Below are 26,802 nucleotides of genomic sequence, written 5' to 3'. Positions count from 1 at the left end.
ATCACAGACACTGCACTCTCCTGGCTGAAATCCTACCTCACCGACAGACATCAGTTTATCAACATCAATAACTGCACCTCCTCCACTGCTCCTCTGTCCCAAGGCGTCCCACAGGGTTCGGTGCTTGGCCCCCTCCTCTTCATCCTCTATATGCTCCCCCTTGGCAAAATCATTCGTCGCCACAACCTTCAATTTCACTGCTACGCCGATGACATCCAACTTTATATCTCAACAAAAACCATCACCCCCACAACACACTCCACTCTCACCAACTGTCTCTCAAAAATAAAAGCATGGATGCAAACAAATTATCTCCAACTGAACAGTGCCAAATCAGACATCATCATCATCGGCCCCCCATCCCCTACCAAAACCATCCAGAATGTCAACTTCACCATTGACAGCCCCCCCTCCCCCCCCCCTTCGTCTCCGCCCATCACTCTCCTCCTCTGCTGCTGAAACCCTGATTCATGCATGTGAACCTGGAACCTCTCTCATACAATAATACAAAGTGTGTGTGTGTGTGTGTGTGTGTGTGTGTGTGTGTGTGTGTGTGTGTGTGTGTGTGTGTGTGTGTGTGTGTGTGTGTGTGTGTGTGTGTGTGTGTGTGTGTGTGTGTTTGTGTGTGTGTGTGTATGTACTGTGATGGATTGTTGGAGCTATGTGCAGCTCAAGGCATATATTAGACCCTCCAGAAAAACGCGATTATGCGATCGCATAATTTACCGCATAATCAGCAAAATAGCGCATATTTTTAAAAGGCCGCATATTTCTTAAAAGGTCGCATAATCCCCGCATTTTTCCACACAAAATTGAGGAAAAAAAAAGTTAACGTGAAGTAGTGATGTCATCAGCTCGCGCAGGTAAACAACACAGTAGAGTGAATGTGTGGAACTCACACGAGAGAGAAAAGCAACAAGATCAGCACCATATAGATTATTATATAGCCTACTATTATACTATTATTATTATATACTATTATAATTATACTATTATACGGCTCTGACCAAGATGAACAAATCGAATCCATCCCATTTGCCTACGAACATTTCTGCTAAAGACCGGGCAAAGCAGTACGCAGATGTCTTGCACGAAAGTGGGGGGAAACTATTCTGCACCCCGTGCAACTGTGTGTTGGAACATACAAGATTGAAGCTGGTCAGATAACGAACGGGTAAATGAAAACAGAATGAGGCGGAGGTGTGTGTGTGTGTGTGTGTGTGTGTGTGTGTGTGTGTGTGTGTGTGTGTGTGTGTGTGTGTGTGTGTGTGTGTGTGTGTGTGTGTGTATCATAGGAACTCTTTAAAAGGGCTTCCTTTCATTCAGTAGCCTAGTAACAGGGTGTGGGAGAAGAATCACCTTTTTTCCGCCTCCCGCATATTTCGCAACTTTTCGCATATTTCGCATATTTCCGCATATTTCGCAACTTCTCCGCATATTTCGCATAAAAACCCCGCATGTTTAATCGCATAATCAAGGATTTTAGCCCGCATAATCAAGGATTTTAGCCCGCATAATCAAGGATTTTAGCCCGCGTTTTTCTGGAGGGTCTAATATATGCTCGAACGGGAGCTGCCTGGACGCTGCAATCATGTTGCGCGCACTATCCGTGCTGAGTGTGCTGACTTTTCGTACAATGTCCCACTGTCTGGCTACCTGCATAAAGTCAAGTGCTTGGCGCAGTTGTCGGCGAAATGTCGCTCCTCTGTTTTCATTGAAACAGCTCCTTATATCCGTTAGCGCAGCTAGCTAGCACCAGATGCTAACAACAACACGTAAGGTGTGCCTCGCCTCGCGCCACACATACACACACTCTCCCGGTCCTCCCGATGGCCAGTCCGGGCCTGCCGGTGAGCGTGGAAGTGTGGTCTGCCACAAGCGGGCGGCAGGAGCGGGGCTGTCAGCATCAGCTTGTAGATGGTATTTTAAATTCAATGCGCTCTGAAACTACGGGGCGGCCGAGGACAAAAAATACACATGCGTTAATCGCGTTAAAATAATTAGTGGCGTTAATTTTTTTTTGCATTAACGTGTTATTAACGCGTTAACTTGACAGCCCTAATACAAATATATTTATCATAATGTTTTTTTCAAAAAGTGTTTAATTTTCGCACCTATACCAGTCATATTATTTCATCCAGTAGCCTAGTTAAACTTCCACCAGAAAACAGTTGAAAATGGCTTTTATGATGTTCCGAGGGATTCGGCGGCTCAGCAGGTCAGCCTCTCGTTCGCACGAGAAAGTTACCGATGCGCCAAGTAGGAAGAGGAGCGCACAGGAGACGACCGTTTCATTGCAGACTGTTATGTTTATGTGGGGAAATGGTGGTGCATACATTATTTGAGATATATTTCAAACTCGGACTTCATTTTAAGGACATGTCGGCCAGGGGTGTAGAGCTATTTGTTTAAGCACCGGATTGGCAAAACAGGAGAGTAAACCAGTCTGCATTGATCTATGAATTCATGTCCGGGACTCTCACAGTATCTGCTGCTCGCAGCTGTTGTATAGAAGGAAAACCTCTTTCACTTCATGAAATGGCTGCAGCATCAGGAGGCAGCGGGACGTGTAACTCCGCCTCTGAGAAGTGCAGCACCAGCGCGTAAAGAGCTGTGCCTTTTTACGCACCGCCTTCACTGTGTTTACCTTAATCAGAACAGCTTAAGAGTGACTGCAGGCTGCTTTTTGTATGTATCTGCCGGTCCTTGGCACAATAAAGGTTGGGAACCCCTGCTCTACGGCATACCATCCAACCTCCTCAATAAACTCCAAGATATCCAGAACTCTGCTGCCCGCCTCCTCACCCACACCCGCTCCCGAGACCACATCACACCCGTCCTCCAGAACCTCCACTGGCTCCCCGTCCGTCAAAGAATCAACTTCAAAGTCATATATATCATTACTCTCAAATCCCTCAACAACCAGCCCCCCCCCCTACCTCACAGACCTGCTGCACCACCACACCCCTTCCCGCTGCCTCCGCTCATCAGAAGCCAACCTCCTATCCATCCCCACCCGCACCAATCACCGGACCTGGGGGGACAGAGCCTTCTCCGTCGCTGCCCCCTCCCTCTGGAACTCACTCCCACAACCCATCAGAAACTGCACTGACCTCACCACCTTCAAAAAACTTACAAAAACTCACCTCTTCAATCTGGCTTTTAATGTGTGATTGTTTTTGTATTGCTTGATTTTAATTTGACTTTATATATTTATTTGTTGTTCTTTTCTTTTCTTTTCACTATATCTGTAAAGCGTCTTTGAGCACCTGTAAAAGCGCTAACAAAATAAATCTATTATTATTATTTAATACACTTAATTAAAGTCAATGGTTCAGTTTTTTCAGTGTACAGCTCATGAAATAAAATCCAAATTCTTAGAGTCTAGTTGGGTCCTCATAGCATGGTGCAGGATTTGTAAAACCTAAAAGAAAACTTGAAACGTTTCAAATCAAAATGTTGGATTTCTTTTTGATATTTCCTCAAAAGCATTGCACAAATATTTCTCAAATGTGATAGTGGGGTTGGATTTCATCCAGACTGTCATTGTTAGTGCAAAGCTTTTAATGAAAAAAATAAAGAGCCACGCGTAAGTCAGTGTCTCATGTGCCTGCTGGCCATTAAAAAGGAGGCATGAGTAATTTTAATGGCCTCCTGGTCTCAAACTGGAGTTGAGACCAGGAGGCGGAGTCGCAGTCTTACACACTTCTCTGCGCTCTCTCCTGGGCAGTAGTGATGGGAATTATGGCGCTTTGAAGGGAGCCGGATCTTATGGCTCGGTTCCTTTCAAAGAGCCGTTCAAAAGAGCCGTTTTTTAAAACGGGGCAGGATTACTAGGTTTATCTGAGAAATAATCACCAGGATAATGATTGACTGTATTGCCAGACCTATTGTCAATAATCTGCATTGTAAACATGACACAAGGTGGCGCCATATCCATGTCATTCATGTCAGTGAATGTACTACTTTGAATTGACCCTCTGTACGTGTTAAGTAAATAAAGTTGCCTTGCCTTGAATGAAATTCACGCAACTCTTAATATTAGATAGGCTACTGTGTTTTTAAGTGGTGATGGAGATTATTTGTTGACCCTCCTTTAAAGGATATTTTGCCTTTATAAATGGTGCGCTTTATCACTGCCTGGGTTTCGGTTGAAGTGCATCCAAATGCTGCTGCGTTTGGCTCATTTTTCATCCGAAAAACATGTGGTCTACCTGTCCTGTACCACTTGTTATGACTTCTCTCTCTCGCGTATTCCGTTAAGACCCACCCCATCTCAATCCTCGTGCTGAAACCTACCAATCAGAGTAGGGGCGGGTCTTCACAGAATACTTTTGGGGAACAAAATCAAGCTTTTTAAAAGGCGAGTGGATTTTGGCAGGCAGTGAGTGCGGACCAACGATAAAAAGAACGGCTCTCACCAAGTACGACTCGGCTCGTTCGCAACCGACACATCACTACTGGGCAGTAGGAATCCCGAACCCAATAAAATACCCAATATTAACGGTGTGTGTGTGTCTGCCCAAGGAAAATTTAAAGTAAAACCTAATAGAGGTGTCATACATAATAACTAGGGCTGTCAGTCGATTAAAATATTTAATCGCGATTAATCGCATGATTGTCCATAGTTAATCGCGATTAATCGCAAATTAATCGCACATTTTGTATCTGTTCTAAATGTACCTTAGAGGGATATTTTTCAAGTTTTTAATATTCTTATCAACATATGAGTGGACAAATATGCTTTATATGTTTGTTTATTATCATTTGAACAATGACAAATATTCTCATGAATATTAAACACAACAACCTCTGAACATTACAAATATTCGCCTCAATTCAACCTGGAACCTCTCTCATACAATAATACAATACAAAGTGTGTGTGTGTGTGTGTGTGTGTGTGTGTGTGTGTGTGTGTGTGTGTGTGTGTGTGTGTGTGTGTGTGTGTGTGTGTGTGTGTGTGTGTGTGCGCGTGTGTGTGTGTAGAGACACTGTGATGGATCGTTGGAGCTATGTGCAGCTCAAGGCATATATGCTCGAACGGGAGCTGCCTGGACGCTGCAATCATGTTGCGCGCACTATCCGTGCTGAGTGTGCTGACTTTTCGTACAATGTCCCACTGTCTGGCTACCTGCATAAAGTCAAGTGCTCGGCGCAGTTGTCGGCGAAATGTCGCTCCTCTGTTTTCATTGAAACAGCTCCTTATATCCGTTAGTGCAGCTAGCTAGCACCAGATGCTAACGACAACAACAACAACAACAACAACACGTAAGGTGTGCCTCGCCTCGCGCCACACATACACACACCCTCCCGGTCCTCCCGATGGCCAGTCCGGGCCTGCCGGTGAGCGTGGAAGTGTGGTCTGCCACAAGCGGGCGGCAGGAGGGGCTGTCAGCATCAGCTTGTAGATGGTATTTTAAACTCGATGCGCTCTGAAACTACTGGGCGGCCAAGGACAAAAAATACACATGCGTTAATCTTGTTAAAATAATTAGTGGCGTTCATTTTGTTTTGCGTTAACGTGTTATTAACCTAATAAAAGTAAATGTAACAACTACTACACTACAACAAAATAGGAAGATTAAATGTGGACTCTGGATAAGATCTCTAGCATCTAAAGCAATATTGGTAAATTATTTAATATCAGATTATCAGATTGATATATGCTGTCTCACTGAAACTTGGTTGAGACATGAAGAATATGTCAGCATTAATGAGGCCACTCCACCCAGCCATATCAATACTCATATTGCTCGATGTACAGGCCGAGGAGGTGGAGTTGCAGCCATCTTTGACTCAAGTTTACTTATCAATTAAATTATACTTCCTTTGAAAGCCTTGTTTTTAGTCTTACGCATCCAACCTGGAAGACTTTGCAGCCAATCGTATTTGTTACAGTGTACCGTGCACCAGGTCCTTATTCAGAATTCTTATCAGAATTCTCTGAGTTTTTATCAACTTTGGTACTTAAAACAGTAAAAAGTAATTATCGTAGGTGACTTCAATATTTATGTTGACGACGATAAAAATAGCCTTACTGTTGCATTTAACTCTATATTATATTATATTGGTTTCCGTCAGAGTGTAAATAAACCAACCCACTGTTATAATCACACTCTCTACCTTGTTCTGACTTATGGTATTGAAATTGAGCAACTATTAGTCGAACCGCATAATCCTGCTTTATCTGACCATTTCTTAGTAACTTTTGAAGTACTTTTACTAGACTACAAACCATTAGTCAAAAGCTCCTGCAGCAGAAACCTGTCTGTTAGTGCTAGGTGGCTGCCTGTTGCTGCAGCTCCCTGTGTTTTTATGCTGCTGCAACAAAAACAATTTCCCAAATTGGGATCAATAAAGTACCATCTCATCTTATCTTATCTTATCTTATAGCCAAATTTAAGGAAGAGATTCCACCAATACTTAACTCGATAGCATGTGTGTATGTAAGGGAAGAAACGTATACAACATGTACACCACCCCAAATTGATCATATTGTTGATCGTGCTACAGATGTGCTGCGAATAAAATTAGACTGTTGCTCCTTTGAAAAGAAGAAAATAAAACAACCATGGCATAATGCCGAAACCCGCAAAATAAAGCAAAAGTCGAGACAACTTGAAAGGATATGGCGTTCCACTAAACTTGAAGACTCTCGTTTAATTTGGCATATTACTCTCAATGAATATAAGAAAGCACTGCGTAAAGCGAGAGCAGCTTACTACTCTTCATTAATAGATGAGAATAAGTATAATGCAATATTTATTTTCAGCACTGTAGCCAGGCTGACAGATAGCTTTCTATTCCCATAGCACTCAGTAGTAATGATTGTATGTGCTTTTTTAACCTGTTAAGCTCTGAGCCTGTTTTTCAGGTCTCAGGCTCGAAAATGACATTCCCAGAACAAATGACCATATCTTCCCTTCTAAAAGGGTTAAATTAATAATCTTTTCTCTCAAAGTAATGATAAACCTGTGAGTTGGATGTAGAAAAGTCAGAATCAATATAGATGTTTTTTATTTTAAAGAAAATTCAGATTTTACATAGTAAAAAACTGTAAATTATAGCGTCCAAAAATTCTTTTTTACTTATAGTGAAAACCACCCTTGGATGATGGGATAGTAGACTAAAAGCTTTAGGAATCCAAAGAACAACATATAATAAGTACCCTGTGTCAAGATTGATGCAAAACAAGTGACATTTGACCTTTTTAGAGAGGTTTAGCCAAAACCACTCCAACTCTGAGGTGATTTGGGTGAAAATGTTTTTTTTTTCCATATCTCTGGCCCCCCTTGGTCGATTTTGATGGTTGACACCTCTTTCTGACCGTTAGAGCCAATAGAATCGAAGGGGGAGTCCCCCACACACACACGTTGTTAAAACAAACGGTGGGGGCTTCGCGCATGCAGGTTTGCACCAGAGTGAAGCGATCTCTCGCTCTGACATCTGGAAACGAAAAAGCAGTTGTATTGCTTATGGATTATCAGAAATAATTTTAAAGAGGACACAGACACATTGGATTAACCTATGGATTAACTGCAGCATCGTTTTTTATCGTTTTAATGCCATTAAAAACCAGTGTTGACCAAGGTAAGCCATGTTAGCGTTTGTAGCTACCTAGCGCCACATGTTTTGATGTACGTTTTCGTTTATAGCGTCGCAAATGTTTATCACTCAGTGTTGAGGTGGGCACCCCCAGATTCTGTGTCTCCAGGCGATGCTAATCGATAGGTTGGCTGTGCATCTAGGATAAGTAATAAGGGAGTTATGAGTGAGTTTAGGTGCAGTGATAGGTTAGCATTTTTCGCTCGTGGCTAATTCAGAGGCAGAGTGTTAGCATTGTGGGTTTTTTTTTTGGGAAAAAGAATTAAAAAGATCAGTTAGCTGAGTTTCTTCCCGTTGCATGGATATAAAACATTCATAGTTTATTAAATATTAAGATTCCTTAGATGTTGTTTCCTGCAAATGACACGTTTATCCGCCCGGTACCGGGGGGGCGGTGCGTAACAGATACAATTGTTACTCTTAGAAACAAAATTAATGACCTCTTGCCTTTTACCACTATAGTGTTATCAACAGCTCCCGGAAACGTAAGTTCTAATATTACACTAGATAAGAGGCTTCTCAATACTCTAATTTCCCCTCCTCGACTCCTTGACCAAGGATACACTGATGGGTCCTCCACGGATGCATTTCCGGGAACGGTGGAGGCGTTACGCACAGACGGACTTATCTCAGCCAATGACAGCTCTGCATGCATCCCCTGGATATTATTTTACTTTATTTATTTATTATTTACTGCTTTCATCGCGACGCGATGTTTACAGTGAGAACAGCTGTGAGGTCCGTGCAGAAAGCAGAGCAGTGTGTAAAATATATATCACTCAGTATAACAGGCCTACATTACTCTCTGTATTTGTATGCTGTAGTTTAGTAGATATCTACAAACAAAGAGTCGATATTTTTCTAAGACCATTTAGTGCTTCACATAATAAAATACACAACGGCTGGAGCCTGATTATGCTTTAGCAGCTGTAGGTGTGTGTTGTACAGTGCGTAGATGCGGCGGACAGACGGGTCTCAGTTGGTGTGGTGTCCTATGCTTACTTTTAATACTTGTAAATACAACTTTTGGCCCGTAATTTCAATTCCCCATTTCAGCGAGAGAGAGGGGGGGATTTCATATCATTTCAAACCTTTATTTAACCAGATTGGTCCCATTGAGATCATAGATCTCTTTTTCAAGGGAGACCTGCAATACCTGGGATATATCCAGTCTCTGATTGTGTTACGTTATTATGAGAGTGCTCTCATACTTTAAATTGTATATATTTATATAAATATATGTGTGTGTATATGTCTGCATCTGTAGCCTGTTATTGTCTCATTATACCGCACTGTGAATGAATTAAAAGTAAATATATAAGTCGTCATGAACACATCTGTCCATCATACAGAGTGCTGCTGTGCCTCCTGTCATCATTAATGGACGTCTCTTTAAAATGACCGCTCAGAGGAGAGGAGTTCTCATTTCTCACAGGCTGCGTCTCAGGTCGACTATTTTCATTTCCTCGGTCGTCGGTCCTCAGTATCACCGGAAGTTGATTTGTCTGCGCCATCTTGAGTAGCGTCCCATGGCTCTTATTTCTGCCGGAGGACCGAGGATCGAGGAGCGAGGAGCGATAATGGAGGAGCGATAACCGAGGAACCACCAGACCATCCTCCGATGATATCCTCAGATACTCGCTCCGCCCCCTTACTGTGTATCGCTCACTGATTGGACGATGCAGCGCATGCACTGATCTGATGCTTCTTGACATGAGAGCAGTGAAGAAAACACATGAAACTCACGGGACTCACTCCTCAGTTTATACTGTGTTTTGTTTCAATTAATGCATCATTCAGTTACAAATATGTGATATATCTGAACAACAAAGTGGTCAAAAATTATTTTATTCATTTATTGGAAACATTTTCATGATCGCTTTTTTCGTTTTACATTTTCATTTATTGTCATTTCCATTCAGTCAGTCATTAAGTGCTATTTAAAATGTTAATTTGCTACATATCCACACAAACAAACTGTGCAATCCAATGAATGTTAATCTAACTGGGTTTTGATAGATAACATATCTCTTTTTCTTCTCTGAATTATTTTTATTTCTATTGTGCACTCAATATTAATCTAACTATTGTTCGTTTATACATTTTAAGAATGGCGTTTATCTTTTTTGAGAATTAGTTCTTATTTTATTTAATGTATTTGGGTCTACAACAGATGATACAAATGTTTGTGTCAGTAAATGTGTACTAACAGAGGCGGGGGTGTTTGTGAAAATAACGGGGACAGAGCTGGCTGCTGTCAGACGAACAGCTGTGCGGCGTCATCACAAACGGATGTCGCTTCACGTGACGCTCCGGAGGAAAGGACGTCCCATTGCTCTTAAAACTCATTTCCCTGCTTCTTGTGGTTTCCTTGCGTATCTCCATGCTTCCCTGGTGGGAGGGACTAAACGCAGGGAAATGACGCAAGTGAGGGACGCAAGGATTCCATTTAGTCGACCTGAGACGCAGCCTAAACGCCTGCTGCTTCCCCTCCTCTCTCCTCGGTTCCCCTCCTCGAGTCCTCCGCTCGCATCTCCTGTGGGCGGGACTAAGAGGGGAAATTAGAGTATTGAGAAGCCTCTTAGATAGTAAATTAGAATGCTTTTCACCCATAAACCTTGAACAATTGAATTCAATGATTCTTTCTTCTAAACCATCAACGTGTATCTTAGACCCGATTCCAACTAAGCTGTTAAAGGACGTTTTTCCATTAATTAACACTTCTTTATTAAATATTATGAATATGTCTTTATTATCAGGCTATGTTCCACAATCATTTAAAGTAGCAGTGATAAAACCTCTTCTTAAAAAGCACAACCTCGATCCAGAGGTCTTAGCCTACTATAGACCTATTTCTAATCTTCCGTTCCTCTCGAGAAAGCAGTCGCAAAACAGTTGTGTGATTACTTAAAAAACAATGAGTTATTTGAAGATTTTCAGTCTGGCTTTAGAACACATCATAGCACAGAGACAGCTCTAGTTAAAGTCACAAATGACCTTCTAATAGCCTCAGACAAAGGACTTTTCTCTATTCTTGTCTTGCTCGATCTCAGTGCTGCATTTGATACTATCGACCATGATATCTTATTGCAAAGACTAGAGCACTTAGTTGGCATACAGGGAACTGCTTTAGGCTGGTTTAGGTCCTATCTATCTGAACGCTCTCAGTTTGTATGTGTCAACGATGAATCTTCCATGCAAACCAAAGTTAGCCATGGGGTGCCACAGGGCTCAGTGCTTGGACCTATTTTGTTCACATTATGCTTCCGTTAGGCAATATTATAAGGAATCATTCTGTACATTTCCAATGTTATGCGGATGATACTCAACTATATTTATCCATCAAGCCTGATGAATCCAATCATCTAAATACAATTCAAGACTGCCTCAAGGACTTAAAAACGTGGATGACCTTACATTTTTTGATGTTAAACACGGCTAAAACTGAAGTTATTATACTCGGCCCAAATAATCTACGAAACAAACTACCTAAAGATATATTAACTATGGATGGCATTGATTTGGCCTCCAGTGAGACTGTAAGGAATCTTGGTGTTATATTTGATCAGGATTTATCCTTTAATGCCCACATAAAATCAATTTCAAGGACCGCCTTCTTTCATCTATGTAACATTGCAAAAATCAGGCATATCTTGCCTCAAAACGATGCATTTGTTACTTCAAGGCTGGATTATTGTAACTCTTTATTATCAGGGTGTACCAAAAAGTCAGTTAAGTCGCTTCAGCTGATTCAAAATGCTGCAGCACGTGTACTAACCAGAGTTTGGAAAAGGGACCACATTACTCCTGTTTTGGCTGCCTTACACTGGCTCCCTATAGAACACAGGATATAATTTTAAATTCTTCTTCTCACCTACAAAGCCCTTAATGGGCAGGCGCCATCTTACCTTAACCTGTTACGCACCGCCCCCCCGGTACCGGGCGGATAAACGCGTCATTTGCAGGAAACAACGTCTAAGGAATCTTAATATTTAATAAACTATGAATGTTTTATATCCATGCAACGGGAAGAAACTCAGCTAACTGATCTTTTTAAAAAAAAAATTTAAAAAAAAACCCACAATGCTAACACTCAGCCTCTGAATTAGCCACGAGCGAAAAAATGTAACCTATCACTGCAGCTAAACTCACTCATAACTCCCTTATTACTTATCCTAGATGCACAGCCAACCCATCGATTAGCATCTCCTGGAGACACAGAATCTGTGTAAAAAACCTCAACACTCAGTGATAAACATTTGCGACGCTATAAACGAAAGCGTACATCATAACATGTGGAGCTAGGTAGCTACAAACGCTAACATGGCTTACCTTGGTCAAAACTGGTCTTCAATGGCATTAAAACGATAAAAAAACGATGCTGCAGTTAATCCATAGGTTAATCCAATGTGTCTGTGTCCTCTTTGAAATGATTTCTGATAATCCATAAACAATACAACTGCTTTTTCGTTTCCAAATGTCAGAGCGAGAGATCGGTCCACTCTGCTGCAAAATTACATGCGCGAAGCCCCCACCTCTTCTCTTCACAACGTGTGTGTGGGGGACTCCCCCTTCGATTCTATTGGCTCTAACGGTCAGAAAGAGGTGTCAACCATCCAAATCGACCAAGGGGGGCCAGAGATATGGGAAAAAAAACATTTTCACCCAAATCACCTCAGAGGTGGAGTGGTTTTGGCTAAACCTCTCTAAAAAGGTAAAATGTCACTTGTTTTGCATCAATCTTGATACAGGGTACTTATTATATGTTGTACTTTGGATTCCTAAAGCTTTTAGTCTACTAACCCATCATCCGAGGGTAGTTTTCACTATAAGTAAAAAAGAATTTTTGGACAGACACTATAATTTACAGTTTTTTACTATGTAAAATCTGAATTTTCTTTAAAATAAAAAAGATCTATATTGATTCTGACTTTTCTACATCCAACTCACAGGTTTATCATTACTTTGAGAAAAAAGATTATTAATTTAACCCTTTTAGAAGGGAAGATATGGTCATTTGTTCTGGGAATGTCATTTTCTAGCCTGAGACCTGAAAAACAGGCTCAGAACTAAACGTCATTACGCCGAACGTTAGCCACCTTTAGCCTAGCGGTGGTGATGTACAGACATGTGACCGTGATGAGGTTCCTTTATAGAAACAAATGTTTGCAAGAACCGAGTTATAAAATGAGTCTTTTGTCTTTACAGTATAATACAACTCAATGTTTTTCTTTTCCAGGTTCACATATGAGGTGTCTCCTGTTTTCATCCTCATGGAGGAGTTTCTGCTGAAGAAGATGCAAAGCATTGTGGGGTGGTCTGCGGATGTGGGAGATGGAATTTTCTGTCCAGGTAATGGATGCAGGAATGAATGGATGGATTGGAACTTATTTTGAGAAAAATTTGAAAGATTTAGGTGTGATGCTGAACATATCAAGAAACAAAAAGTTTAAGGTATTATGTCACCTTTATTTTGCTTCAGAAGTCAGGAGCAAAGGGTAGTCAGTATGTCACCCCTAAAGCAGGTTATAGAAAGTTACTTTTTAAATGAAATTATGATTTATTTACTTTTACAAACAGTTAATCAATCAGGCAGATGTCAGATATTTACTGCAGGACATATGTTGGACACATAGACTGTATATGGTTGGACACTGTAACAGTAGAGGAGACTGGGGGAATTGCACTACCTAACTAACTTTTAAATAACTTTGTTTAATAACAGCAACAAAATTAAACAGTATGAAGTGATTTGTAAATATAAATACAAACTAAAGGTTTTCATGAATACGTACTTTTATTGTGAAATTGACATGTGACCTATTTTTACCCTTTAACCGAAATCAAGAACCGATAAGAACAGAAATTGATAAGCAGAACAGAAATTGGAACCGGTATCGTTAAAATCCAAACGATACCCAACCCTACACATTAAGCATTATTCTCAGCTTGTAAAGTGAGGTGTCCAAAATCATTTTCCTTACAGTGCACTTTCTCAATCGTATGATGGTATTGGGATATAACAGACAGTTTCTCATATTAAGACACATTTTGAAGTACTTTATAAAGAATGGTTTTAGTAAAAGCGTCACAAATAAAACTGAATTGTACCTTAGAGAGCTGTCTTTACCTACTAAGTCATTGTATCCACATTACTGATGATTATAACATCTCACTGTGTTCATTTTTAGGGTTAGAATAAAAAAGCATCTATAGCCAATCATCACAATGTCAATATTGAGATATTTGGTTGTGTCTTCAGAAGTCCAGGAAAAGTTTACTTTATTTCAGTTACAGAAGTTTATACATTAACACAGTTACCATTATTCTCACTATATAAAGTCATTTTTCATTGCATGCATTCAAATATGTACTGCCCATACAGTGCAACAACAAAATACAGACTCAGGTTTTGAGTGTGGTTGCTTTTTAAACTGTGCATTGTGTTCCTGAAGGAGGAACAATATCCAACCTGTACAGCATCCTGGTGGCCAGATACCACTTCTACCCCGAGGTGAAGACGAGAGGCATGGGAGCCCTGCCCCGGCTGGCCCTCTTCACCTCAGAACATGTAAACACACCACACACACTCAGTCATACACACTCACTGTCACACTCTGTAGGACGGGGTTGTTTGAGTTCAGAAGTTATTGTCTGAGCCAAATTATAAGTCAGTTTGAGGTTTCACAGGGTCACACAGAAAATAACTTGATCAAAGTTCAAATGAAAACTGTTTTATTTGCAACAACAAGAGAACACAAGCCTATGTTTATCTCCAGAGTGTCAGTCTCCAACTTCACTAGTGCCTTCCCTTTGTCGATGTTATATACTTTATATATCATCTTGAAATGGAACCAGAGAGGGTACTCTTACTTAAGTAAAAGTAGCAATACTATAGTGTAAAAGTCTACTACCAAAAGTAAAATACATATATTTTAAATATTTTATTATAATTATTAATGCATTCATGTGTTCATCATTTCAATGTTTCACTTTGTAAAAGAGGGGATTATTTGAATTACTTTATATACAATACTAACCTATAATAATAAATGACAATTAATTATCTGATTTATATTTTTAATAAAAAATCTGATTCTGCAGAAAGTAAGCAGCAAGTAACTAGTAACTAAATATGTGCATATGGAGTAAGAGTGGAGTAAGAGTATGAAGTAGCCCAATGTGAAAATACTCAAGTAAAGTACAAGTACCTCAACTTTTGACTTAAGTACAGTACTTGAGTAAATGTATTTAGTTACATTACACCACTGGATTTAACTAAATATCATTTCATTTAATTTCAAACCTTTATTTAACCAGATTGGTCCCATTGAGATCATAGATCTCTTTTTCAAGGGAGACCTGCAGCAAATATGGTCGATACCTCTGTGACCAACCCAGTCGCACGGCATTTCGTGTTATAGTCACGACATTTAATCTATTTAATATATACCCACATGACAGCTCATTGTTACTTTGTAATTCTACTCCACTACAATTCAGAGGTTAACCTGGTATTTTAACTCCACTACATTTATTTTAGTTTTTCGGATTTCATATCGCATAAACACCATATCCCAACGTGCATTGCGGCTAAACAATCCAATCACCGAGCTTCTAGCTGAGGATCTTGGGTAATCAGTTCAGTGGGTGTGTATCGCAATGATGCTCGAAATGTCCCTTATAGGCCTACGTCTGTTTCCGGTGACTTTATTTTGAAATTCAGTTCCTGAGGAACGGCTAAAAAGCCAGAGATGATAGAATTAAACGAATAAATAAAAACAAGGATAATTGTGTGTTATTGTTGAGTAAATAACAGTGTGTTATTTAGAAAAGAATAACACATTAGAAGGAAAAAAAGATTAAGAAAATACAGATTTCAGTATTTTGATCTGAGCCCCATTTATTTTCCTCACAGATGGCAAAAAAAGTCAGACATTATACGATTTAAAATAAAAACAATAATCGTGGCTTGATATTGAGTAAGAACATGTTTTTATGAACCACACAGCTTCCGGTCTTCCAAGACCCGACAAGGTGGATGCATGTGATGCGTTCAGGTCCTCAGGGTTTCTCACTCTTCAGCCTCAGATAGCCTCTACACTGTATAGAGTGCCACAGTGACGCGTCCTAAAACCCGGAAGTAAACTCCTTCTGGTTCCTTCGACAAAAAAGCAATGCAATTTCTCCATAGGATTTTGGAAAATAGCTCGAAATAAGGTCTGTGGTTGATACACATTTAAGAAACGGATCACGTTTTGTTCAGCTGGATAATATCCACATGTCTACCCTACTTTTATCATTTTCGAATCATAAATCTAATCGCCAGAACAAAATGCTAATGTTATGCCACTACAGCAGGGTCGCTGCTTCAACGTCACGCCAACTTAAGATCCATATTCAAAAATACAGATTCAAAATTGTACAAGTTGAAGCGTTTGTTTTAACAGTTTGCAGGAGGAAGGTACTTGCTTTCAAGCAGAACACGTGGAAAAACAAACTTAGCGGGAGTGTTTACGTGTTCGGTGTAATGACGTACAATGGCCTCGACAACTTCTGTAGTCCTATTCAGCCACAGTTAACAACCATCGTTTTTCAGACACGTAAACTCTTCAAAAATCACCAGTGGGGTCACTGCTGATGTATTTCATGTCGTAGAACAAAACGTAATCTGTCTCTTCAATTTGTGTCAACCACAGACCTTATTTACAGATATTTTCCAAAATCCTATGGAGAAATTGCATTGCTTTTTGTCGAAGGAACCGGAAGTGGTAAAATGCTAACTTACTTCCGGGTTTTAGGACACGTCACTGTGGCACTCTATACAGCAGGGGTCTCCAACACGTCGGGCAGCTTTTCAGTAGCTCGCCGCTCGCGGTTCACAGACTGTGTAGAAAAAATCCGACGACAATAAATGCACCTGAATCAGTCCGTGTCGCTGCGGCTCAGATCCACATGGATTTATGTTTTAAAAAATACTCGCGTTAGCACCATGTCAGGTTTTTGGTGGATTTAATCAAGTCTTGGATTGCAGAGTATGCAGGGATGCAAACTCATCAGGTATGAAAAAGGTGACAAGGATCCGAGCCCCCCACCCCACGGAATATCGGCTTTAAAATGAGGAATAACAGAGGATTTTGCTATCGGGATGTTAAGAGCATTCCATGGAATATAACAAAAAGTGTTTCTGAAATAAATTACATACCCCACCTTTAAGTAACATTTTGAGATACTTGTACTTTACTTGAGTATTTCTACTTTATGCTACATTGTACTTCTACTCCACTACAGTTCAGAGGTAAATGGTGTACTTTGACTCCACTACATGTATTTAATCCCTTTAGTTACTTTACAGATGTGGATGAATGATGTGAAATATAATCAAGTGTTAAATCAGACTTTAGTTCCACCTGGAGTAAATTCACAAGCTACCCTGCAGTATACAAAGTCATTCAAACTAGCTGCTAGTGATGTTACGTTCGCGAACGATCTGATTCTTTTGACCGGCTCTTTGGTACGAACGAAGGGAACCGAGTCGTACTTGGTGAGAGCCGTTCTTTTTATCGTTGGTTCACTGCCTGCCATAAATCCACTCGCCTTTACGGGAACTTGCTTTCCTGAATGCACATTTGCCGTAGATCAGGGGTATTCAACGAGGTCCAGTTAGAGAAAATGTCCCCATGCAAAGGTCCGGAACATCAAAATGTCTAACTTGCTTTATGAATTAGTGTGATATATATTGAAGTAGCCTGTAGCTGTATCAACGTCTGCATGTAATCAACAACTGACTGCCAATCAAATAAAGAAAGTACAGTTCAAAAACAACAATATTTATTGTCAATTAACATTGAACTATACAGATATAGATGATGGCATAACGCATGCTGCTTGAGTAGTAGTTTGGCTGGCTGAGAGATGTAGCAAGTTATTCATTTTTCTGTGAAAAAAGTATATTGCTGGCAATAAAGTCAATCATTATCATGGTGATTATTTCGCAGATAATAAAAAAAACTGCTCTTTTCCTACACTCTGGTAGTTTCTACTTTTACTCAAGTACAAGACCTGAGTACTTCTACTTTTACTCAAGTACAAGATCTGAGTACTTCTACTTTTACTCAAGTACAAGATCTGAGTACTTCTACTTTTAATCTAGTACAAGATCTATACTTACAGATGGAGCATCTTATTTCAGACTCCAGCATACAGCTTCCTGCCTACTACCAGCCAGTTACCTGCCTAAGACCTGCCAAAGACCAGTATCTGGGAATGTTAAGCCCTCCCACTATTATCCAAGAGGGCGTTGCCAGATTTTCAATTTCAGGATTTAACCAGGAGATGGCGATATATATTAAATAACTATGGCCAAACTAAGACTTAGTTTTTCACAAGAGAAAATGCAGATATTATATAAAAAACTAAAGTTAAAATCTTGTTTTTAATGCCCCAAGAGCAATAAAAACACTTGTTAAAAAAATCCTGAGTGAGGCTTTCATAAATTGCATTTACAGATGGAGCCTCTTATTTTGGACCCCAGCATACAGCTTCCTGCCTACTGCCAGCCAGTTACCTGCCTAAGACCTGCCAAAGACCAGTATTCAGGAATGTTAGGCCCTCCCACTATTCTCCAATTTCAGGGTTTAACCAGGAGATGGCGCTATATATTAAATAACTATGGCCAAAGTAAGACTTAGTTTTTCACAAGAGACAATGCAGATATTATATAAAAAACTAAAGTTAAAATCTTGTTTTTAATGCCCCAAGAGCAATAACATCTTGTCACAAGCTTTTTGGAAGAAAAAGACTTCAAGAGACCTGTAGTTGACTAATTACAGGCCTCAATAAAGTTCTGCCATTGGTTGTGAAAAACAACGGTGGACATAGTGGAAAGTGAAATTGAGATTGTCAAATTTAATAAAAATACAAAATAATGTATCTGTGTACGTGTTTTATGTGATCTGCATGCACTTATCAAACATCTAATTAAAGAATGGTAGCTGTACCTCTCAAACAACCTAAACTAGTTATAAATGTTTATTTTAAATAAAGTCTTTATGACTCGGAATATGAATAAAATGGGTCCGTTACAGTTTGTTTTCATCTGATTTCAAATAAACAAAGTCTTGGCTTTCAGAATATTAAACTTGTTTCGGCAAATTTAGATGATAAACTTTAAACTTTCACACACGTTGACCGGCGAAAAACTCTGCCCGGTTCACCGACCCCCCTCTGAGTGAATACCCAAGATATCTTGGTTTGATTTGGTTTGATTTGGAGAATTTATTTAGCTACTTGGCACTAAGAGTACAGATATGTCTACCCTTTCTTTTCAGAGTGTAATATCTGCATTTTCTCTTTTGGTTTGAATAGGAGAAGGGCAATGGTTATCGACGGTGCTTTTAATGCCTATTGTATACGAACTGTGTGATTTATATTGCTTTTCAAATGCATATAAGCCCCCCATTTACACTGCACTTCCCCGTCAAGAAAATGAATAGCACTTAGTTAGATCACTTTACAGATCAGGTTGGACCAGCCCTGTCGCTACTCTCTGCATTTCCTACTGCAGATTAAAAAAAAGCTACAAATATGTATTTCTTAATAAACTAAATAGGCCACCATTGGTAGCAGTTCTCATTATATACTTCTCAGTATACTTCCCCCACCCGCCCACTGTTTGTTGCTTTTTGACATGTAAATGGGTAACTACCCCCCTCTGAGTGAATACCTGTTGTACCTGTCCGGGGCTAAGCCCATAGGACGATGCTCTGATGTCATCACCCTCGCACATTGGTCATATGTTTATGAGATCACTGTGATTCACTTCTCCGCGGCTCCTCCGTGCAGAGAGGCCCCCCCCCCGTTGACAATTCACGAGCGTCTAACTCTCTCCCCCCTCCCCCGTCGCACCTTCTAACAGAACCCCCCCCCCCCCCCCCCCCCCCCCCTATCTGGATTTGGCCCACAGACCTAGAGAGTAGCAAAATACAGTGAGTCCTAAACACAAGTAGTCAGGGTTCATTTATAACGCTTATTTTGATTTATTTTTCTCAAATGATGCTGTATGTTTCACTTTCTGAAAGCGTTAGAATCGCACGTGAAAAATATTGAAAGCTGCCAGCTGCCCTCGGCCATGTCTTTGGCGGTGATCCAAGCTTCGGTACCACAGTGGATAAAGTTAGTAATACATTTATAGGCTACTGATCAAATGTCAATACATTACATAAGTCTTATTCTCATTCATACTTAATTTATTTCTTCTTCTGTCAGTATGAACACAAAAAACTAACCGGTATTACATTTCATTCTAAAGTTTACGAGCAAACTACAGACTGCTGGAGAAGAGATATCACAGGGGGGGGGGTTGGGACACACACATTCCGATGGCCAATTCGTTTTAAACAAAGAGTAGGCTATACTCAACATAGTGGGGTGGGGGCTGGTGAACGGTATGGTCAATGTTTGTAAACACTGTGACATTTTAACTTTATTTGATCATTTCAGTTAAAAACTAACGTTCATATTTCATATTACTGTTTTGCCTGGCTGGACCTGTAATTTACAGGAAAGGAGTGCACGCTACTAAAGAGACACGCTACCATGGAAACCAAACAATGGTGTTGCTGTATTGAAGTCCGAGTGGAAACAGTCATATTTGGAGCGTTATGTTAGAATGAAACAGCGAGGTCGTGACTCACAAAAAAAAAGTGTTACTTCACTAACTGTAAGCTTGTCACTCAGAGTAACCTACAGTTAACTTAACTGTTGGAAAAGAAAGATTAGGGGGGGAGAGAGCTGTGATGGGCCATTAGGAGTGTGAACACACAGCTGAGAGCTGCCGTTTCATTCTGACTGTTTAAAAAACGGTAACAACGGACTATTTTTCTTAGCGGATGCATGTAAATTTAAATCAATACATACAACTATTTTTTAAATCAATACAAATATTTTCTAAATCCATAAAAGCATTTTAATTAATATTGGGAGTCATGTCGTTACTTTGTGGCCATGTAATAAGCGGGATAATTTGCAGCGACTTGGTCATTATGGGGAAAAATAACACCCAGGGATCAAGATCCCTCCGCGACGCGACGCGGAGGGATCAGTAATTTTTAGTGAATTACTGAGTTTAGGCACGTTAATAACATTTTAATGAAGTTGAATACAGTATATTCATATTTGTCAGTGATTTCATGTCAATTCGGCGAACATAAACGATTAAATTAGGATTAAAAATCGAGAGCCGGCTGCTGTTCGTTACGGCAACCCAACTAGGACACTTGACACAGTGGCTTTTGGCAAAGCACACAAAGAAAACAAAAAAAACCGAGAGAGATGAGTTATTGTTATTACAACGTGACATCTCGCACATGCGCATAACAACATGGTGATGTTTTGTAAATTATTACATGTGTTATTTAGCACAGACTATGATCCTATCCGTGACATATGGATCTTAACAAAGATCCGCTATACATTAGTACCAGATATACTGTACACGGACATTTTAGTGAACCAGACCAGCTGTTTCCGCCGGGTCTTCGCTTCCCGGGCATCACGTTGTTTACAAGTGTGTTCAGATGCTAAATAAAAGTTTAGCTTGTACTTTTGATACCCCGCCTCTCGGCACCACAACATCCAGTTTACTGTATTTCACATGAGCGATGTCGAACATTGAAAAGTCCTTATAAAATCTCTGTTATTAGATCAGTACTTTTCTTATATGACTATTATTGACTTGAACACTGAGAATGTATTTATTAACTTCAGACATTTTAAATATTTGAAATCAGATGAAAACAAACTGTAACGGACCCTGCCGTGTTATCTATGATTACTATGCCTTACTGTACATTCATAATTTCAGCCGGAGGTAGGTGGTAGGCGTTGCGGAGGAGCAGATTGCGAGTGAGGTGCCTGTTCTAAACGAACTATTCCAGCTGTTATAAAGCATTAAATAAAAAGTAAGCAAGGAATACAGAATGTTTCGTTACGTAACTTTGTTGAGAATGTGGCCATGTACATGTAATACATGGGATCATTTGCAGCGACTTGGTCATTGTGGGGAAAAATAACACCCATCCTGATCGTTTCAATGAAGTTGAATACAGAATATTCATATTTGTCAGTGATTTCATGTCAATTCGGCGAACATAAACATCAATGATGATGATTAAATTAGGATTAAAATCGGGAGAGCCGGCTCGTTCATTTTTTCCGACTAAACAACATTATTTAAATGATTACATGTCTTATTTAGCACAGACTATGATCCTATCCGTGACATACACTGTATGGATCTTAACAACAAAGAAGTTGATTTCACATGACTCCAGTGTGGAACCCCACTGCACCCCCTGGTGGATCAATGATCCATTGCAGCTGGCTTCACAATAATTAAATGTATTTATCACGGGGGCGGTATCAAGTCAGACTGGGGGCCGGCCGGCCATCACGGAACGTGCACGAACCGATCACGACCCTCGCATTTTAAACTGTCCAAAATAAGACGCTTCATCTGTAGCTGACGCTTTTATCCAAAGCGACTTACTATTTAATAAATGATAAATGATTATTCATAACAAATATGAGTGATGTGTGATTATTATTCATGCTATATACTGATATAGGGCTAAGTAAGCAATCAATCCTGCAAATTAACCCTTAGTTGTTCAATATATTTATTCAGACAATGTGAGTAGAAATACAGAAATTCTGCTCCCACCTAAGGCCAACGTTGCAATATTACAACATTTCCCTAAAAACTTACCAAAACGTAAACATTTTTAAAACTCTTTCATTTCTGCTCCAGAGGCCAGGGGTTAAATTGGGATTTGATATGTGGGGGGGCTCTGTTAGAAGGTGCGACGGGGGGGGGGGGGGAGAGAGTTAGACGCTCGTGAATTGTCAATTCACATTGTTGACATCAGAGCATCGTCCTATGGGCTTAGCCCCGGACAGGTACAACAGGTATTCACTCAGAGGGGGGTACTAAATGCCATCCATTTACATGTAGGCAAACAAAATCAACATACAGTAGGGGGGTGGGGGATGGTGAATCAGCTATGTTACTATTTATAATGTTATTGTTGTTACAACAGAAGATGTTTTTCTTTATATTGAAGTTAAATGCATCAATCTGGTGCACTTTGAGGTCAAAATTAAGAGATTTATGGATACCGCTGGAAAAAGCTGTGTGTGAAAGTTTAAATCTTCCTTATTGAGCTTTAAAACAAATGAATAACGACTATATATATAATAATAAAATAAACACCGGCTGTTGTTATGCCTGCTGTAACGTTAAATTACTCCGTTCTCCGCTTAAGTAATTATGCCGTTACAAGCTTCATAGTTGTATTTATCATCTAAATTTGCCGAAACAAGTTTAATATTCTGAAAGCCAAGACTTTGTTTATTTGAAATCAGATGAAAACAAACTGTAACGGACCCTGCCGTGTTATCTTGATATTTCCGGCACAGACCCTTTCATACCGGCAATGCGCGATAGAAACAACAGGAACTGCGACAGCATAAATATGCGAACACAAACCTACAGACTGCTGGAGAAGAGATATCACAGGGGGGGTTGGGACACACACATTCCGATGGCCAATTAGTTTTAAACAAAGAGTATAGCCTACTCAACAGTGGGGGCTGGTGAACGGTATGGTCAATGTTTGTAAACACTGTGACATTTTGACTTTATTTGATCATTTCAGTTAAAAACTAATTTAGTACTTTACAGGAAAGGAGTGCACGCTACTAAAGAGACACGCTACCATGGAAACCAAACAATGGTGTTGCTGTATTGAAGTCCGAGTGGAAACAGTCATATTTGGAGCGTTATGTTAGAATGAAACAGCCAGTTATGGCGCGTTTCCACTACACGGCCTCGCTCGGCCCCGCTCGGTATGGCTGGGCCGCGATTGGCCTCGTTAGGACCAGCTCACTTTATGGCGCATTTCCATTACAGTTTAGGAACTGGGGTAGTATCTATAGTAACGCAGTATAGGCGGAGCGACGCTGCTTAAAACTGCCGTGACGTCATCTTCAATGCGACACAACAATGGAGGATGTGAAGATGTGAAAGCGATCGTTTGCTTGTTTTTTGCTGTGTGGTTTCACAAGAAATAGACAAGAGTTGTTTCGAAAGAGGCGACGTATAGCAAGACGAGGTATAGAAGAAGCTGACGCGAGAGTTCGGGCAGTCCTCCTACGCCGCAGAGACTACAGGACGACTCAAATCACTACTAACTACAATGCTACTTGGTAAGCTAACGTTCGCTAACTAGCAATGTGTTTAGGCTCACGCTCCCTATACGACCAAAGTATTTCAAGTATTTAATTAATTGTAGCTACCACTTTTACGTATTAAAATATGTATGCTTTTGTTTGTGTATTTCAGAAGTTACCGACCGAGCTACCGAGTGGTGGAATGTGATTGTTCCATCTTTCACACACACTCAGTGGGTGGAGAACTTCAGGATGCCTGAGGAAAACCTACGTCTACCAGGGGTAGCAGTGGCACAAGGTGCAGAGGAGGGCAGGGACATACGAGAGGGTCTGAAGCGCTACCTGAATACCTAGAATGTATAATGTAATACCTAAATATTCATTGTATTGTATTGAACATAAATACATCTTTTCTTTTTCACATACATGTGTTTGTCAAATTATTTAAACCAAAAAAATGTTATCAGAATTGACTATTTAGTAAATATTTGAATTTCAAGCACCAGTACTGCCCCCATAATAATAATAATAATCTAATAAATTAAGCAAATATCAAAGCAAACTATAAACATAAATACAAAAGTGTAAAACACAACAGAACTATATTCATAAATGCAAGTGTAAAAAATTGTTAACATGGATGGAGGCTAAAGTATCCACAGCATAAAATAATATGATTATGATGGTTTGTCTGAAAGACACAGCCTCAAGGTTCAAGGTTTTTTATTTTGTCATACAAACATAGCTAGTGTAGTTATGACAATGAACATCTTAGGTCACAGGCTCCTCCAACAGTGCAACACAATAACCCAGATCAACAGAAATATAGTGCAAGTAAATATTAAGCGCTGTGCACCGCTCTCTTTGTATAGGTGTTTTATTTTGTTCTCTTCTCTTTGAAATATATAAGCAATGTGTTTGAGTCTAGCACAACGAGGGTATTACAATTGAGTAATTTTTACTACATGTATTTATCATGTATTCTTAATACCATTATGTAATGTTATGTTTTAGAGGAGGACCTCAAGCTAGCAAACTCAATTTCAAACAGTATGCAGAGTTGTCCTGCTAAAGAGTTAAAATGTATTATTTAACCAAGTATTTATTCTCTTATTTGCTTTAATTGCAACAGATGATAAAGGTTTCACTGTGATAAGTATTCTCTTAAATCCATAAACCCCTGTACAGTGCTTTGTGGACGATGGTGTTTATGATATTTCTGACTGCAGAGGGACGCCTAGATGATGCCATCTTTCTGTGTGATCGCTGGTGGGTGCAATTATTTATCAACAAGCAATAAGATAAGACATGGCATTGATTCTGCTGGGCCAGTTGCTGTTCCTGCAGGGCCAGATCCTCTCCTCCTCGGTTTGTGCTGTTGATGCAGAGGACGTTGTTCGGAACTGTTCCTCCTCGCTAGTCCCAATGTAATCATCTAGAACAGAAACATGACTTGTAAATTCCACAAACTACTGCAGCACAATACTATAAATAGCAACAACAACTATAGAAAAGACAAACTGAACGTAAACAATGGCACATATGGTGTTAGCAAACAATAGCTCTCGCTAATGCTATCTGCCTAGCTAGCCTTCGGGGCTCCATAAAAGCATGGGTTGTCGAACATAAATGTAAGGATAAAATAGACTTATTTGTTAGAAGTGAGCTTTAGAACAGATAGGGACACAAAGCAGGGACACAAAGCTTTCAAGCAAATAACAGAGCGTTAGCAAAAACGTACCATGCAGACTCCAGTAACGCCGTTGGAGAGTCCAGTGTTTGTGTAGAGACCTCCTGAAAGACATTGATATTGCGAGTTGTCCCGTCGAGCACCCGCTGGACCTTATCATCTGCAATATAATGGACGTCGTCACTTCCTCGACCGACCATGGTGTGCTTTTCTTTGCCATTGTTGTAGCTCCTCTGTTAACAAAAATGCTGTTTGTAAAAATGGATTCTCTCGCGCGCAGATTGTGACGATTCTCTCCGACCAATCAGCAGCCGAGAGCGTTGACGTCACAAACTCAGCCCGGTTGTCTTTGGCCCTGGCCCCACGATTTTATGAGGCCAGAAAAACTGTGAATTAGGACCCGCCGGCCGGTACTAGGCCAAGTGGAAACGCAACCACAAACGGGCCGCTGACGTCACAGCCCTCTTAAACCGGGCTGCGGGCTGTAGTGGAAACGCGCCATTAGTGTTACTTCACTAACTGTAAGCTTGTCACTCAGAGTAACCTACAGTTAACTTAACTGTTGGAAAAGAAAGATCAGGGGGGGGGGAGAGAGCTGTGGGTGATGGGCCATCAGGTGTGTAAACACACAGCTGAGAGCTGCCGTTTCATTCTGACTGTTTAAAAAACGGTAACAACGGACTATTTTTCTTGGCGGATGCATGTCAATTTAAATCAATACATACAACTATTTTTTAAATCAATACAAATATTTTCTAAATCCATAAAAGCATTTCAATTAATATTGGGAGTCATGTCGTTACTTTGTTGAGAATGTGGCCATGTAATAAGCGGGATAATTTGACTTGGTCATTATGGGGAAAAATAACACCCAGGGATCAAGATCCCTCCGCTACGCGGATCTTGATTTGCCTGACAAGGCTCCATTAAAATATAAATATGTTTAGTGAATTACTGAGTTTAGGCACGTTAATAACATTTTAATGAAGTTGAATACAGTATATTCATATTTGTCAGTGATTTCATGTAAATTCGGCGAACATAAACATAAATGATCGTGGTGAAGATGATGATTAAATTAGGATTAAAAATCGAGAGCCGGCTGCTTTCCTCTCGTTCGTTTTTTTCGACTAAACAATATTATTTTGTTAAATAACAACATGGTGGTGTTTTGTAAATGATTACATGTCTTATTTAGCACAGACTATGATCCTATCCGTGACATATGGATCTTAACAAAGATCCGCTATACATTAGTACCAGACATATTGTGGT

At 40.0% G+C, this 26,802-nt stretch overlaps 1 protein-coding gene across 2 annotated transcripts in view; it reads left to right on the top strand.

The window, feature by feature from the left end:
* zgc:163121 (uncharacterized protein LOC100038790 homolog) overlaps positions 1 to 26,802 on the top strand; it is a 126,325-nt gene that overhangs the window by 77,617 nt on the left and 21,906 nt on the right. For both annotated transcript variants that reach the window (XM_034118704.1, XM_034118697.1), the window contains exons 6-7: positions 12,847 to 12,959; positions 14,063 to 14,178. In XM_034118704.1, coding sequence (XP_033974595.1) covers positions 12,847 to 12,959; positions 14,063 to 14,178 — 229 coding nt within the window. The remainder of the gene's footprint in view (positions 1 to 12,846; positions 12,960 to 14,062; positions 14,179 to 26,802) is intronic.

The sequence above is a fragment of the Trematomus bernacchii genome, unplaced genomic scaffold (genome assembly GCF_902827165.1).
Source record: "Trematomus bernacchii unplaced genomic scaffold, fTreBer1.1, whole genome shotgun sequence".
In the NCBI taxonomy this organism is placed as follows: Eukaryota; Metazoa; Chordata; class Actinopteri; order Perciformes; family Nototheniidae; genus Trematomus; species Trematomus bernacchii.
This window is presented reverse-complemented; position numbering and strand designations above follow the sequence as displayed.